This window comes from Nyctibius grandis, chromosome 24 (genome assembly GCF_013368605.1).
Source record: "Nyctibius grandis isolate bNycGra1 chromosome 24, bNycGra1.pri, whole genome shotgun sequence".
Lineage (NCBI taxonomy): Eukaryota > Metazoa > Chordata > Aves > Nyctibiiformes > Nyctibiidae > Nyctibius > Nyctibius grandis.
Window position 1 is genome coordinate 3,396,320 of NC_090681.1, and position 13,409 is coordinate 3,409,728.

The 13,409-nt window shown below is 47.2% G+C and overlaps 1 protein-coding gene across 1 annotated transcript in view; it reads left to right on the forward strand.

Moving 5' to 3' along the window:
• Window positions 1-13,409, forward strand: part of MAN1C1 (mannosidase alpha class 1C member 1) — a 67,528-nt gene that overhangs the window by 37,914 nt on the left and 16,205 nt on the right. The window contains exons 4-6 of the mRNA XM_068417916.1: window positions 7,553-7,668; window positions 9,852-9,932; window positions 12,038-12,132. Of these exons, the coding sequence (XP_068274017.1) occupies window positions 7,553-7,668; window positions 9,852-9,932; window positions 12,038-12,132 (292 nt within the window). The remainder of the gene's footprint in view (window positions 1-7,552; window positions 7,669-9,851; window positions 9,933-12,037; window positions 12,133-13,409) is intronic.

The following is a 13,409-nucleotide window of genomic DNA, read 5'->3' on the forward strand; positions in this document are numbered from 1 at the left end:
TTAAAATGGATTTGTTGAAAATGAAGGATTCGGTTTCTGTTCACTGAGAAACTTCATAAAGGATTGTTTGCCAAATGGCAAGGCCAGGCCCCCTGGGTCTTGTCTCCATGACATTAGAGACTATTCCTTAACCTCTTTGCTTGCTCTACTGCTTAGGCACTGCCTGCTGAATGGGTGTGTTGGTGAAGTTAGTTTGGGCTTCCATCCATCTCCGTGGCAGACAATTCACAACGGCAGTGTAATCACAACAGCAGGGGTCCAGGGCTCTCTAAACGCAGGTGATATGGCACAAAGAAGAATTTTGTTCAAGCTAAACTCTGACATCAGGGAGATAGTGTTGAAAAGCTGGTGAAGATACTTCCATCTCCTGCTGCTTGGGAATCCTTGCGCCATTTCCAGCGTTGCAAAGGCAGTGCACCAAGGCACACACTAAATTCATCATCATTCCGTGCACCTAGATGGCAAAGCTGGTGAGAGTTGAGCCAGGGAGACTGCCTCGTTGTGTGGGATTTGTGTGGCATTTTGGCTTTCCAACAGGGCAGCCGCACTTCAGATCACACACCTGCAAGCCATCGTGTTTAGTGGCTCCTCAGACGCGGAGTGGCTGTGGGAGTTAGGCAAAGCCACTGGTAAAAGGCATTCCTTCCTGAGGAAAAGGGCTATTAAAGACCCCACTCTTAGCTACTCATTTGCTGAAGCATCACTTTTACAGCTTTTCTAAAGGCTCTCAAGGGACAGATTGCAGCTGGGAGCCCTTCAAGTCTCATATCTGGCCTGTGATACTCCAAGTTGGCTATTTTGGGAAGAGGGGAGTGAGGGAAGGCGTCTCTTTCTGTCCCTCCCATCACAGCTGCTCCACTTGGTCTGGAAAATCAAACATTTGCTGAGCTATGGAGGCTGAATATGTCCTGGGGTGAGGCCACTTGTTTAGCCATTGGGAGAAGCAGGTGCAGGTCTGTGCACTGCGTCTGGTAGGAGAAGGTAGATGCCCAGTCTGTAAACACCTCACCCCAAGGAGGTATTTAAGTTTGGCCTAAATTGCTTCCTAGAGCCTGAGTAACTTCCAGCACAAAAAAAGCCAAAACCCAACACAGAACTGATTTTGACAAAGGGGCACTTTTTGATCCCCCAAAGTGTAACTGGGAAGTGATATCCATCAGGTGGGAGAGTTGTCTGGGCTTTGGAGGAATGGAGCTGGAAAAGCCAGAAGGAAGAACGAGGGCTTGGTTCACCCGTGTGAGAGTGTTTTATGAGATTCTGGAGATTGATCCTGAAATCCAAGCTGCTGCACTGGCTGTCCCTTCTCTTTGGGCCTCTTATTCTGCATCCTACTTCATATAAACCCTCTGAGGTAGGATGAAGGTAAATGAATCGTGCTTCGTTACCAGTGAGTCACTCTGTTGCCTAACTATTGTCTCTTCTCTTGTCAGTGAGTCACTGACACCTTATTAGAGCAGCTGACGGACCCCAGGCCCTGTTCCCACTGGGAGGAGTGTGATGGGGCTTTGTTTCGATGGCAGCTGGGTAGGCTGAAAAGATAGCGTGAGGCTCAGGCTCCACGGCCCAGAGGCTGATAGATCTCCTCGGTTACAAGCAACACTTTAGCAGATTGAACTGATAGAGCAGGAGCAGAGCAGGGGGAGACAAACCATTTTCTGAGCACAGCAAAAACCACAATCTATTCTCTGGTGCCAAGGGAATGCATTGCAAATACCCTGGATGCTCTTGCAAGTGCTCTGCGGTCTCTTTGGTTTTCATTTTTCTGGTTCTGTCCCTCTTACCTTTCCTTTCCTAATTTTTGTCCTTTCCTTCAGTCTCTGCTCACTCCTCACTTATGTAGTTGCTGTCAAGAGAAATCTACCCAGTACTGTGCATTTCAGTTTGCTATTGTCTGCAGGGCGCAGAGGGTGGAGGCAGAGGTTCTCTCAAGCTGAGGGTTGACCTTGGCTGCAAGAAGCCGTATGAAAAGTTGTAGCTCTCTCTGATGTGACTGTCTTCTGTTCTGTGCAGCTCCCACAGAGACTGAAGGAGAACTAAACCCAGGATAACGTCACAGTCTCCTGATAAAAGACAACTCTTTGGTGTGAAGACTTTTGTCTTTTGCTCAGTAGATCATCTTACTTCCTAAAAAACATAATCCTGTCCTCTGGGCCCTTTCTAATTGGGGAGCTCAGCTGTGCTGTGTGAGCAACACCTGGATCAATGTTCTGGTCTGATACGACCTGTGGCCGTCCCTTGGTGTTAACGTGAGCAGATGCAAAGTGTTCACATCAGTTGAGTTTCACCTGTGGAACTGGTGGCTTTAAAGCTTCAGCAAGTCAGACATGAACTCTTCCTACTCTACTAATGATCAAACGTGCGGTTTTTGTTGTGTACCTGACGCTGGTATGTTTGGTTGGCCTGTTTCTGCCTAAATTGGTGGGTTTGATTTGTGGATAATGGGTAGCTAAAAGGAAGCTCACAGATGCAGCAGCAGTTGTGATTGTTACCACAGTTGTACTTAGTCCCTGCTTCGTGCTTTGCAGTGCTTGTCAAGCCTTAATTAGCCCTTACGTGTTTGGCAGGTGGTGGGGTAGATATTCTCCACCTTTGATCAGCCCTCATGGCCTCCCTTCAAACTACACATTGAGAAGAAAGCTGTTCCCTTTTCTCCTCTACACGCTGGCTTGCCAGGATGGGGAAGGAGAGCAGGGCTGTGGGACATGTGTAAATGGGTGAGTCTTGTGCATGTGCCAGGGGGACTCAGCTGTTACTCATAGGTTCCCCACTCGCCTGACTTGGAGCTTTTCACCCTTTACAATCCTCGTTCAGCTTGTGATCAGGGCCACACGTCTGTCACTTCTTGGCCATAGTCTGTAGGCTCATAGTCAGTTCAGATCTTTGTGCTGGGGTCAGAGGAGCCCCAGGCTGCAGTGGTAGCTCTTTTCTTCTGCCCTGTGCTCTGTAGTGGGTTCAGAGAGAGCTGCCCCTCACCTGACTGGCACCTCCCCAGGGTGGGTCGATGCTGTAGTAGCCTGGCAGGCTTTTGTACCCGTTAGCTTCTTTGGTTGTTGAGAGGGGCATATGTCTTCCAAAGTGTTCCCTGTCTGGCCCAGGGAAGATGTTAAACCTCCTAATGAGCCTTTGGAATTGTGTTCTGTCTTAGAAACCCTTGCTGCAAGTGGCTTTAATGAAACCCTGAGCTAGCAGGCAGCAGGGACGAGTCAGGGATGGGAGAAGAGGCTGAGCCCTTCTATTCAGATTATCTACCCAGACTAGAACGAGCTGCTACGGGCTTTATCTGTGGTTTTTAGAGATAGCGCTGCCATTAATTCCCATGAAGGCCCTTCTGAGACTGTGTTGCTTAAATGGTCTTGTTCCTCTAGACTGGCATTAAAGCACATCCCCCTGAGGCCGTGGGGGCACGGGTGTATGTACAATGCCTTCTCCTCTCCGTGGAGTGCTCCATTCAGCACCTTTCACGAGCATAATGTTAATTAATGTAGTGTTTGTTAATGATTTCTGTGGCAGCGTTCACAAGCAAGCGGGTGGATGATCATTCCTCTGGGTGGGTGGAAGAAGGAACAGAGCAGCCTTGTTGCCTACATGGATGTCTCCATTATTCTTATGCACAAAAGAGCAAATACACTTGTGGCTTGGGACGGGGTGGTACAGACCCTCCTTCAGCTCAAGAAGAGATGAACCTTTGTATTGCTACCATGAGCTGCTGCTTCTGGTGTGCTGCTGTTCTCTCACAGATGAAACTCCAGGCAGAGGCCCTGCCACGTGCTGTCACAGGAGCTGCCATGACGTCCTTCCGTTAGAAATGCCCCTAGACAAGCATCCCTGCGTTCTGCCTGGGGTCCCAGTTCTTCCCACTGGTCTCAGTGGTTCGTCTTTCCCGTTCAGAATGGCCATGGGCTCTCACAGCGCAGCACAGGAGCTGGTGTGGATCCCAGAGCTGTGTCCAGTAGACACACCTTCCCTTTTGGCCATCAGCAAGGTGACCTTGCCTCTCCTGAGCAAGGGGTATCTCCACTCCAAGCCAGGTTTGCAGCAGGATCGGGGCGGGCGGCTTTTCGTAGCACACAGAGCCTTAGATTTGTGGAGACAGGCAGAAGCTTAGACATGGAGCCCTGCTTGAAAGTCATCGCTACCATTTCTGGGTCCTAGCGGAAGGGTTTCTTTTGAGGGTTTCTTGGTTTCTACTTCAAAACTCCCTCAGAGAGTACAATAAGGCTGAAACCAGTAATTTAGAGAGGGGAGTGTCAGCAAGAGTCAGAAGTGACAGAGTGGGTTTTGATTCCCTTTCCTTTTGAGGCTGCTTCCCCTTTGATTATATCCCTCACACTATAATGTGTAGATCTGGAAAGGTGATTATTTTTTAACGTCTCTCAAAATCAGCAGCATGTCAAGCAGATACCAGCACCTTTATAAATGGATGCATATATATGGTAATAAACACGCTGGGATATGTATAGCAGCATCTCTTGACAGCTGAGTATAATCAGAGCCATTGGACATTGTAGCATGAGCTCTGTCATGATCTGATGAAGCAAAGTGTGAGCAGAAAGGGAAGATGCTCCTGTAGCAAAGAAGTAACATGCACAGGGGATCAGGGTCCTTCCTACATGTCCCCTCTGTCCTGGCAAGCGACAGAGACACGGCAGCGAAGTCTTGATGCCTGGTTTGCTCTCAGCGTGGTTGTGGAGGGGAAGGAGGTTCTTTTTTATCGTACTCATGAGACAGCTCAAGCTGGGACGGTAGCTCGTGGTATTGCCATAGACTTCGTTAGCTGCAGGAAAAATAGTCAGCCATGCATTTTGCAATTGCTTCAAAGCTGGTGCAGAAGAAAGGAAACATTGACAGGACCCTTGTACAAAACACACAGCCTGCGGGTCTTCAGATCCAGAGTGTTTGGGGGAATAGTTAAAGCAAATGTTTAAAATGACACAAAGACAAACCAGCGGGGAAGCAAGGTTTGCCCTCCGCTTTGTCAAACACAGGGGAGGAAAGCTGAGCAACTCCGAGCTCTGCTTTAGGGAAGATCTGAGCATATTCCTAATCCCCGATGCAATTCAAGTGTTTAAAGGCTTTACTTGCTAAAAACATAAAAGGCGCTGTCAATTCGAGCAATATTTTTCACTTCAATTAATCATCCCAGAAAATTGTGACTTTATTGTCTCTTTGTCTCTGTTTAGTTTGAGCAAATCCACCTTTTCTCATTGTCTCTCTGCAGATTATGAAAGGCTTTGTGGATTATATCATCAAATTAAATCGAGCCTGGTAGTGTTACTCCCAGAATACCACGGTAACAGGCTGTGCCTCATGTGGCATCGCCCTTCCTTCTCTTTTTAAAATGTTTTGCCTGCGTCCGTGTTGCTCTGAGCTGCTGTGTCTCTCCTTGCTAATAGGAAAGTGTATAAAAATCACATAACTGTTCATATTGAAGAATCATTAAGGTTGATAAAAGCTGCTCGGCCTGCAATGATGATGTTTTTCATGGTCACTGCTTTTGGAAAACACACCATACAAACATCAGCTCAGCTGGTTTTTAGAACCCACCAGTTGATCTAGTGGCTGTTTGACTCCATCTATTGCACTCTCGGAGATAGCTCCAGTTAGATGATCATTTCACAAGCCTGCAGGAATAAATGGATTTCTAGAGGCTCTCTCTGCTGCCTTCATCCGTTTTCCACAGCCCCTGTTTTCATGCAGACAGCATCCGAAAGCCAGCAATCTGTAGTTGAGCAGTAAAGTCTTGGTTGGGTTTTTATTAAAGCAATGATGTGCTGACTGGCTGAAAAGTGTCAAAACTGCAATCTTGTAACATCAACAAAATCAGGCAGGATGCCTATCTTACGGGAGAGGAATGCTGAGCGCAGAAAGGAGCCCTGCAGGAAAGTGGTGGATCTGAGCACTTCTCCTCTGGGGAAAAGCTCTGATGCACATCAGACACGGTCTCTTTTTTTCCCTTAATAAGAAAAGACCAAAGTCTTAAGGTTCATGACACAGGACTCACCTTTGCCTTCCTCTCCCCTCTGCAGTAGTTCCTCGACAGTGCGTCCAGCTGGGTTTTCCTCTCTTAAGCAGAACTAGAACTGAAGTAACACTGAAGGTATTAGGGAAGTGCCAATGAGCATGCAATAAAAGGGCTGGGAAAGCTGGGGGAATTTGGGGTGGTTTTTTTAAAGTCTGTTAGTGAGAAGAAGGAACTGACCTGAGACAAAGAGGAGTGTGTGTCTGTGGAAAACCCCTGGGCATTAGCAGTGTGTGTGAGTCTTTGTGGTTACACTGGAAAGGGAGATGATAGGGACAGGAGTATCTGTTTCTGCTGCAGAAATGAAGCCTGAACCTCATCCAAGCGTCACTGCTGCCAGTGACTCTGAGAGGTCTGGCTGTCGGGGGGGGGTAGGAGCGTGGCTGCGACCGAGCAGCGTGTGCGCAGGGGCCTGCACGTGCGGCTTGTTGACAGCAACACGGAGGCAGCTTCACGCCTGTGTCCCTGGTGTGTTACATCCGCAGAGGGGTGACTGATGGTGATGCCAAACTGGAATCCTCCACGTGAGGATTTGTGTTTGCTGAGTTACCCAGGAAGGTGGTGGCCTTTGTAATTTAAGCACAAAGAACTTTGAGTCACGATGTGCTTTATACCCTTTGCTTTCCCGTGTTGGAACCCTAACAGAAATAAAACTCCAGCACTGAGATGTTCCAAACCCAGGGTTGTTAACATCTCTAGTTTCATTTAATCTCAACTGCTCCAAGATTGTCTGTCTACACACCCTGTATGGTTTTCTTGGCATGGCATGCCATGTCCTTCTCTCTCAACTGGAAGTTCTCCTGTAGAACATTGTCATCTGCTGGGGAATGGTGAGCATGCTCACAGGGACTGCTCTGTCAGCCAGAGAAGGGAGCCATCCCCAAAGTCACCTACTGTCTGTTCGAGATTCATCGAGATTAGTTTCTGGTCTCTCTGCTGCCAGATGAGGCTGTGTTTTGTGTATGTGCTGGTGGTGGGAAACCCTGGGTCGGGGCACAGTGCAGAAGTACTTTGTGCCCCAGATAACAAACACTGCATCAGGACAGGATGATCAAAGTCCTGTCTCGGGTGCTCTTGTACAATAAAAATAAAATTCTGTTCCCTCACTTAGAAGAGGGTTATGCTTGTAACTGAGTTAGAAAGAGGCTGGATTTAGGTTTACAGCTGAGCAAGTATTAGGGGTGGAATTGCCTAATCACTTTGGCCAAGACAAGAACTGGAAAACAAGGCCAAGGCTTGCAGTCAAGACTGGTGGCTTAAAGTGTGGACCTTGAGCTGTTCCTGGGGGTATTTTTTTCAGAAGTGTCAGACCTTTGAAAATTTGGCCTCTTGAAAGCAACCCCTTTTGAGTAGCAGAGCTCACTAGTCCTGTTAGAAGATCTCTGCCTAGACCATGGCCAGTCTGGATCCCATCCAGACATCCCAAGTGTTGGGACTGGGAGCTGCTGCCTGTCCCAGCTCCTGCAGATTGATTTAGAGCTAAAGACGACTGCATGAATGGGCCTTCATCGTGCTGTTCTGTTTGCAATGCAGGAGGCCTTCGAGGAGCTACGGTGGTAGATGCCTTAGATACTCTGTACATCATGGAACTCGAGGAGGAATTCCAGGAAGCAAAGAAGTGGGTGGAGAAGAGCTTTGACTTGAATGTGGTGAGTCAGTTACTGGGAATGCCTGTCTGTGTCACAGAAACTGCATGTTTGGCCAGTTCTGATCAGAGTCTTCTCTAAGAATCATTTGGGGAGGGGATCTGTGATGTCTGTCAGGGAAGAAACCACTCAACTCTGATTTTCTTTTTTAAGGCCAAAGGGACTGCTGTGATGATTCACCCCATGTGGTGGGGTGGCACAGGGCTCCAGGCAGGGGCCACCAGATCAGACTCACGGTGTCTGGCTGAAAATGAGATTCAGTGTTTAATGTTTTTTGTGTTTTGATCTGGGTTATAAAACCAGCTGTAATTATTAGATACTCCAAGGAAGTTTTGTTCATCAAAGGACAAGTTTTGGTTTATCTCAGTTAAATGTCTGCCTGTGATAAGTTTTCTGTTTATATGCTATAGATTAAGATTGCAAATGCTGATATCCTTGACTGGGCCCTTTGTTGGTGTCATTGCTGAGACTTGTGCAGTGGGAGGGTGGCACCTTGGCAGCAAAGTGGGAGCCCGTTTTGAGCCTAGATTTGGAAGGAAGGGCGTCATATCTAAAAGTGGCCAGAGATGCTCACTCTCTGTGGCCCCTGAAGCTTTCCTAGCCACTTCTTAGAGCTAGTATTAGACTCGCTGGGACTGAGGGTGCAACACGTGCCTTGCGGTGCTATCAAACGAAGGATGTGGTCCTTTATCTTCTTTGTGGTTGGGGCCCCTTGCCATAGCTCTGACTGTTGGTCCCCAGGCCAGCTCTTGTCTTGGGTGTCTCGTGGGAGAGCTGATGGGATCACATCAGTGGCACAGGGTGAATGTTAAAACCAGAGTGCAGTTCAAACTTTCATTTTTTAATGCTGGCCTAGTTGTGTGTTGTGACAAATGGTTCTCCCCATGGGAACAATGCATGCAGCTGCCTTTATACAAGAGCATCATTTGGGAGGGCACGACTGGCATTCATACGTTCATAAAAGGAAGACCACATCTGATAAATTTGGTGAATGCTCTTAGTGCGTTACTGAATCGATAAACAAGGGACAAAATCAACTGGGAGATAATTTATCTGGATTTCATAAAAGCTTTTAATCTTGGCCTGCAGAAGAGATTGATCTGCAAAGACAAGAATGAATGCTATGGATTGATCGGTGGAGGCAGAAAGCACAACAGAGGGAGAGAAGGAGGGAAATTAATTAAAAATTGTCTCTGTACAAGAAACTCTAATAGTCCAGAAAAGTGAGGGAGGGACTCCAAGGCCCCCAAGCTCTGTTTGAAACACGTTGCCATGATCTATCTCATGCAATTTCAGTCATCATCTCAAGAAAGCACTTGCTCTGATTTGTAACCTGCAGGTATTTGGAAGAGGCAGGCTAGTGCAGAGGTTCAAGTGCCCCTTTGCTTTGCCCTCCTCACTGAAAGTGCCGTGTTGGTGGAAGATCTTTCTAGTTTTTGGCTTTATGCATTCACGTGAGGGTAGGAATCATTTCTCATGCAGATTCAATGGCCGGGGCATGTATTTTTTAAAGGCACATTTTGAATGCAATCAGTGACATTTGCTGATCATCAGCTGAATAGGTAGAGCAAAACTTGTTCCAGGTGAGGGGGTTCTTGAGTGATTCAGTGAACCATACCCATCTGTCTGCTGTCTGTGGTGGTGGGGCACATGGCCATCACACGGTCTGTCCATGTGCATGCCCTTGACAGGCACCCTATAGGCTGTGGTGCTCTGAGGCTGCAGACAAGAGTCCTTGAATGACAGAAAATATCTACCTAGTGCAGGAAGTGCATTACATCTATCTAATGCACTGCCATCTTCACAAGAAAATGGATAATTTATCCATGTGGTTGTACAATTTTCTCTTTAAGTAAACATTTCAAGGGGTAAATTTTCCCCCTAAACACTAACTCAGAGCTTTTTGCAAGGCTTAACCCAAGACTGGGTTGGATGGATGGACGATACATCTGCCATAACTGATTTACATACTGTCAGCTGGTGATAAAGGGACAGTCTGGGTGTTTCCCTTCAGGTTCCACCTGTCACTGTAGAGCAAATAAAGTGCTGTGAGATCTTAGACAAAAAGCTGTGTTACACTGGGGGTGAGGACTGGGAGACTTAACTATCTGCCTGCAATCTGTCCCCTTTAGCTGCCATTTGCGCGTGCAGACTTCGCAGCCAAGTGTTTCATTATGTATTTTCAGAACGGAGAAGCATCCTTGTTTGAGGTGAACATCCGCTATGTCGGAGGACTGTTGGCCGCGTACTACTTAACTGGAGAAGAGGTTTGTTCCAGCAGCTCTGCGTGTCTCACACAGTCGCCAATAATGAACTGAAAGGGTTCTCCAGCAGCTTTTCTCTGAGCATCAGATAATCCCTCCATAACAACAGGCTAAACCTATCGTTTTTATGAATATCGAAATGCCACTAATGTTCTTTTAATTAAGTCTCGCATAATTACCTTGCACACACTGTGCATGGCCCATTTGCAAAAGAGCTTTTCTCCTGTGGGCAATTCTAGCAAGACGTGTTTTCTGTTGGACACATTGCTCCCCAGTGAAATGCCATTTGCAGTGATCTTTGTCTTTGTACCTGTTCCTTTGTGTTCTAAACATAAGCAATATTTCATCAAACATTATTCCAGATTCTGCCTCGGACTAAGGAGGGCAAGTGCTCCAAACTCTGCCTGGACAGTCTCTCTGCTCTAAGATGAAGTGCCCTGGGGTGCAGAGAAGGAGGGTGGCAAACTGCCAGGGCAGGGTACCTGCATCCTGCCAACTCACGTGACAAAGTGATACAGCTCCACAGAATGTTACAGCCCCTCCTGTAGCGTGGTGGAGCAGCCATTCAGTCCTGGCTAAAGCAGAAGACTCTCGCTTCCACTTCCCTTCTTTCTCTCCAGCCTGGCAGAGGCCAGGGTTTAATGCCATAATCTGTTTTATAATGTGACTGGGCTGGAATTTTACAGCTGGCTGTAGAGAGATGAAGGGAACTCTGATTCAAGGGGGAGTTTTGTGAGTGAAGGAACTGGAAGGCTGGCTCTTAAAGGAGAGCTTAGCTCTCGTGCCATACACTGACCGGGGCTGGGTGCTGTCCACCATAATAGGATGGGATGGATCATCCCTGCATAGTGGCACCGTTGATCTGTGGAGTCACAGGAGTCTGTTACTTTAGTTGCATTTTAAATGAGTTCCAGGAATGACTTCTCTCTGTGATTTCCCTCCAGGGAAAACTCTCAAAGATTCAGTGCCCCAGCTCAGGGCCTGTCTCAGTCACAACTTCCAACAGGCTTCAGATCAACAGAGCAAAAAGAAACCACATTAAACCATAAAACTCCAGCAGTGACATCTTGAAGTGCAGTCAGCAGCGATGCTCAGCAGCCAGGGCAGTGCCTGTCATATACCCAGTCAGTGTCACCAGGCTGAAAGGCAAAAATCAAGTCCCTGTCTCTTGCTTTCCCTTCTGAACCAAACCCCTGTCTCCTTGTGAGCATATCAAAGGTCTGCAAGCCCACGGGAGAGCTCAGGTTTCCTCAGTGCAGTATTTTTAGAGCAATAAATTCCCACTTTCTGAGAACTACTGTGACAGCTTGGACTGGTATAGGGGGGCTAGAGGTAAAAGGCTTGTGCTTTACCTCCTAAGTCACTTAGAGGCTTCCCTTGATCAGGACTAATCTCTGGAGCAAAGATTAGTGCTTGTATCAGTTCGTCCCAAAATAATTGTGTATGGTGGCTTTGTGCTGCAAGCCACCATAAGCTATAATTTGATTTGAAAGCCCAAAACTGAGGCATTACAAATGGGAAAGGAGCAGCTTAGCCATGAAACCATGAATCCTTCCTGGAAAAGAGTTGCAAGTAAAAGATTATTTGTTAGTTAATCATGTTTTCTACAACAGGAGATGACACGAGCTAGGCAAACCCATGTTGTAAATCTAACAATGCTTCACCCTAGAAAGATTTCTTTTGATTTTAATTCAGTCATTTCACCTCCCCGTGTCCTCTGCCACCCTAGGAAAAGGGAAGGATTTGTCCCCAACGAGCAGTCTCTGGATCAGTTCAGATCGTGGAAATTTGCTGCTGGGGTGTTCCAAGCTCTGCGGCTCTGGCTGCTGTCACCCAGGCTGAGGGTTTGGCAGGGGACTTACGACTGGTTTAGTGTAGATTTTTAGAGGACATTCAGGTAGATCCCAAAGCTGAGCGTGGCTTTTGGTTCAGCTCTATCATGCAGTGGAGCGAGGGCAGCAGCATACCTGGAATGGTAGATTCTTCTAGGGCAGCAGCTTCAGTTTTTTATAACGATGTGTTTAAAAAAGTGGATTTGAAAGAATCCAGTGTGACTAGTACTCACAAGCAGTCCATCAAATATTTATCCTCTCTTCTTCTTTTAACAGGTGTTCAAGAGTAAAGCTCTGGAACTCGGAGAGAAACTTTTGCCAGCTTTTAACACCCCCACCGGTATCCCACGTGGCGTCATAAATCTGGGCAGGCAAGACACACGTCCTTACAAGCATGTCATTTTATTACTGAATGTTTGTAAAAGACCAGGATTCAAGCAGGAACAGCAGCAGTTCCTCAGAGGTGCCCCCCTCTAGTGCAGATTCTTCGAGGTCATTTGTTTTGCCAGCTCAAAACCAAGAGGTGCCTTGGCAGAGATTGCAGGTGACTCAAGTTAAACCCAGATGTGTTTTATTAATTCTGGGCTATCCACAGTTTCTTCTTCTACCTCTTGGCAGGGCTCCCTGCTGCAATAGCATTTTCCTCACTCTCATTTTCTTTGAAAGGTTATTTGTAGTCTACACGTAGCATGCGGTGCTCTCGGTATTTTTGCAGTGTGCCCAACTAGATGCGTGTGAATTTATCCAGGCTCCATGTCTGGAAAAATTGGGAAAGGAACTGGTTGGGACTGACAGTTTTGCTGCTGGAAAGGGGGGAGTATACAGATCCTCTAGTTTTCTCCCTGCTGGCACTCAGCCAGGTGTGTGTCCTTCACTTAGAGCCACAACATTTCATATCAGGTAGGTGGTGGTCTCATGCTGGAGGGAGCTTTGAGGCAGCTGGGTTAAATACCTTGCTGAAGGTCTGTCAACAAACAGAGGCAAAGCTGGAGGCTGGACTCCCAGTCTCTGATTCTTGCTAGTAGACAATGTTCCCTGCCAATAAGAGCTCATTGGCTCATTTTGATGCCTACAAACAAATCCCCCAGGGTAAAAGCTGCATGCTGGCTGAACAGAGACAGCAGGAAATGGGAGTTAACAGAAGCCTTTCATCCTCACCTCTTGCAAAACTCAGAGCAGCAGCCATGAAAATCATTATTCATCTCTTAGACTTTTGAATGTTTGGCTCACGCTGATCCATCGCTCAAATATCACTGTCACCCTTCAGTTGTCTTACCTGCACGTGATCCCAGTGAAAATTTGAGCCACCACCACGACTTTAATTGTCTCTTTTTTCAGAAGAGATGTTCTGCTTCCTCTGTGGCTGATAAAGCCTAACCTTTCACAGAAATGCCAAACCCTCCCCTGCCCTTTGTGAAGACAATCGAAGCAGACTGTGTCTGCCTAGACATTCCCAAAATGTTTTGCTGATGACCTTGACTAAGAGCAAAGAAAAGCAAAATAACACTAAGCCCACAATCCAGAACCCCTGTTACCGGCTTGAGCTCTGGCTTCAGGGCCACGAAACTGCTGTGAGGGCTCAGAGTATCAACTGATTTAGGAGCGAGGATGAAGCGAGCTAAATCTGTAGTCTGACTCCTGCAGGAAC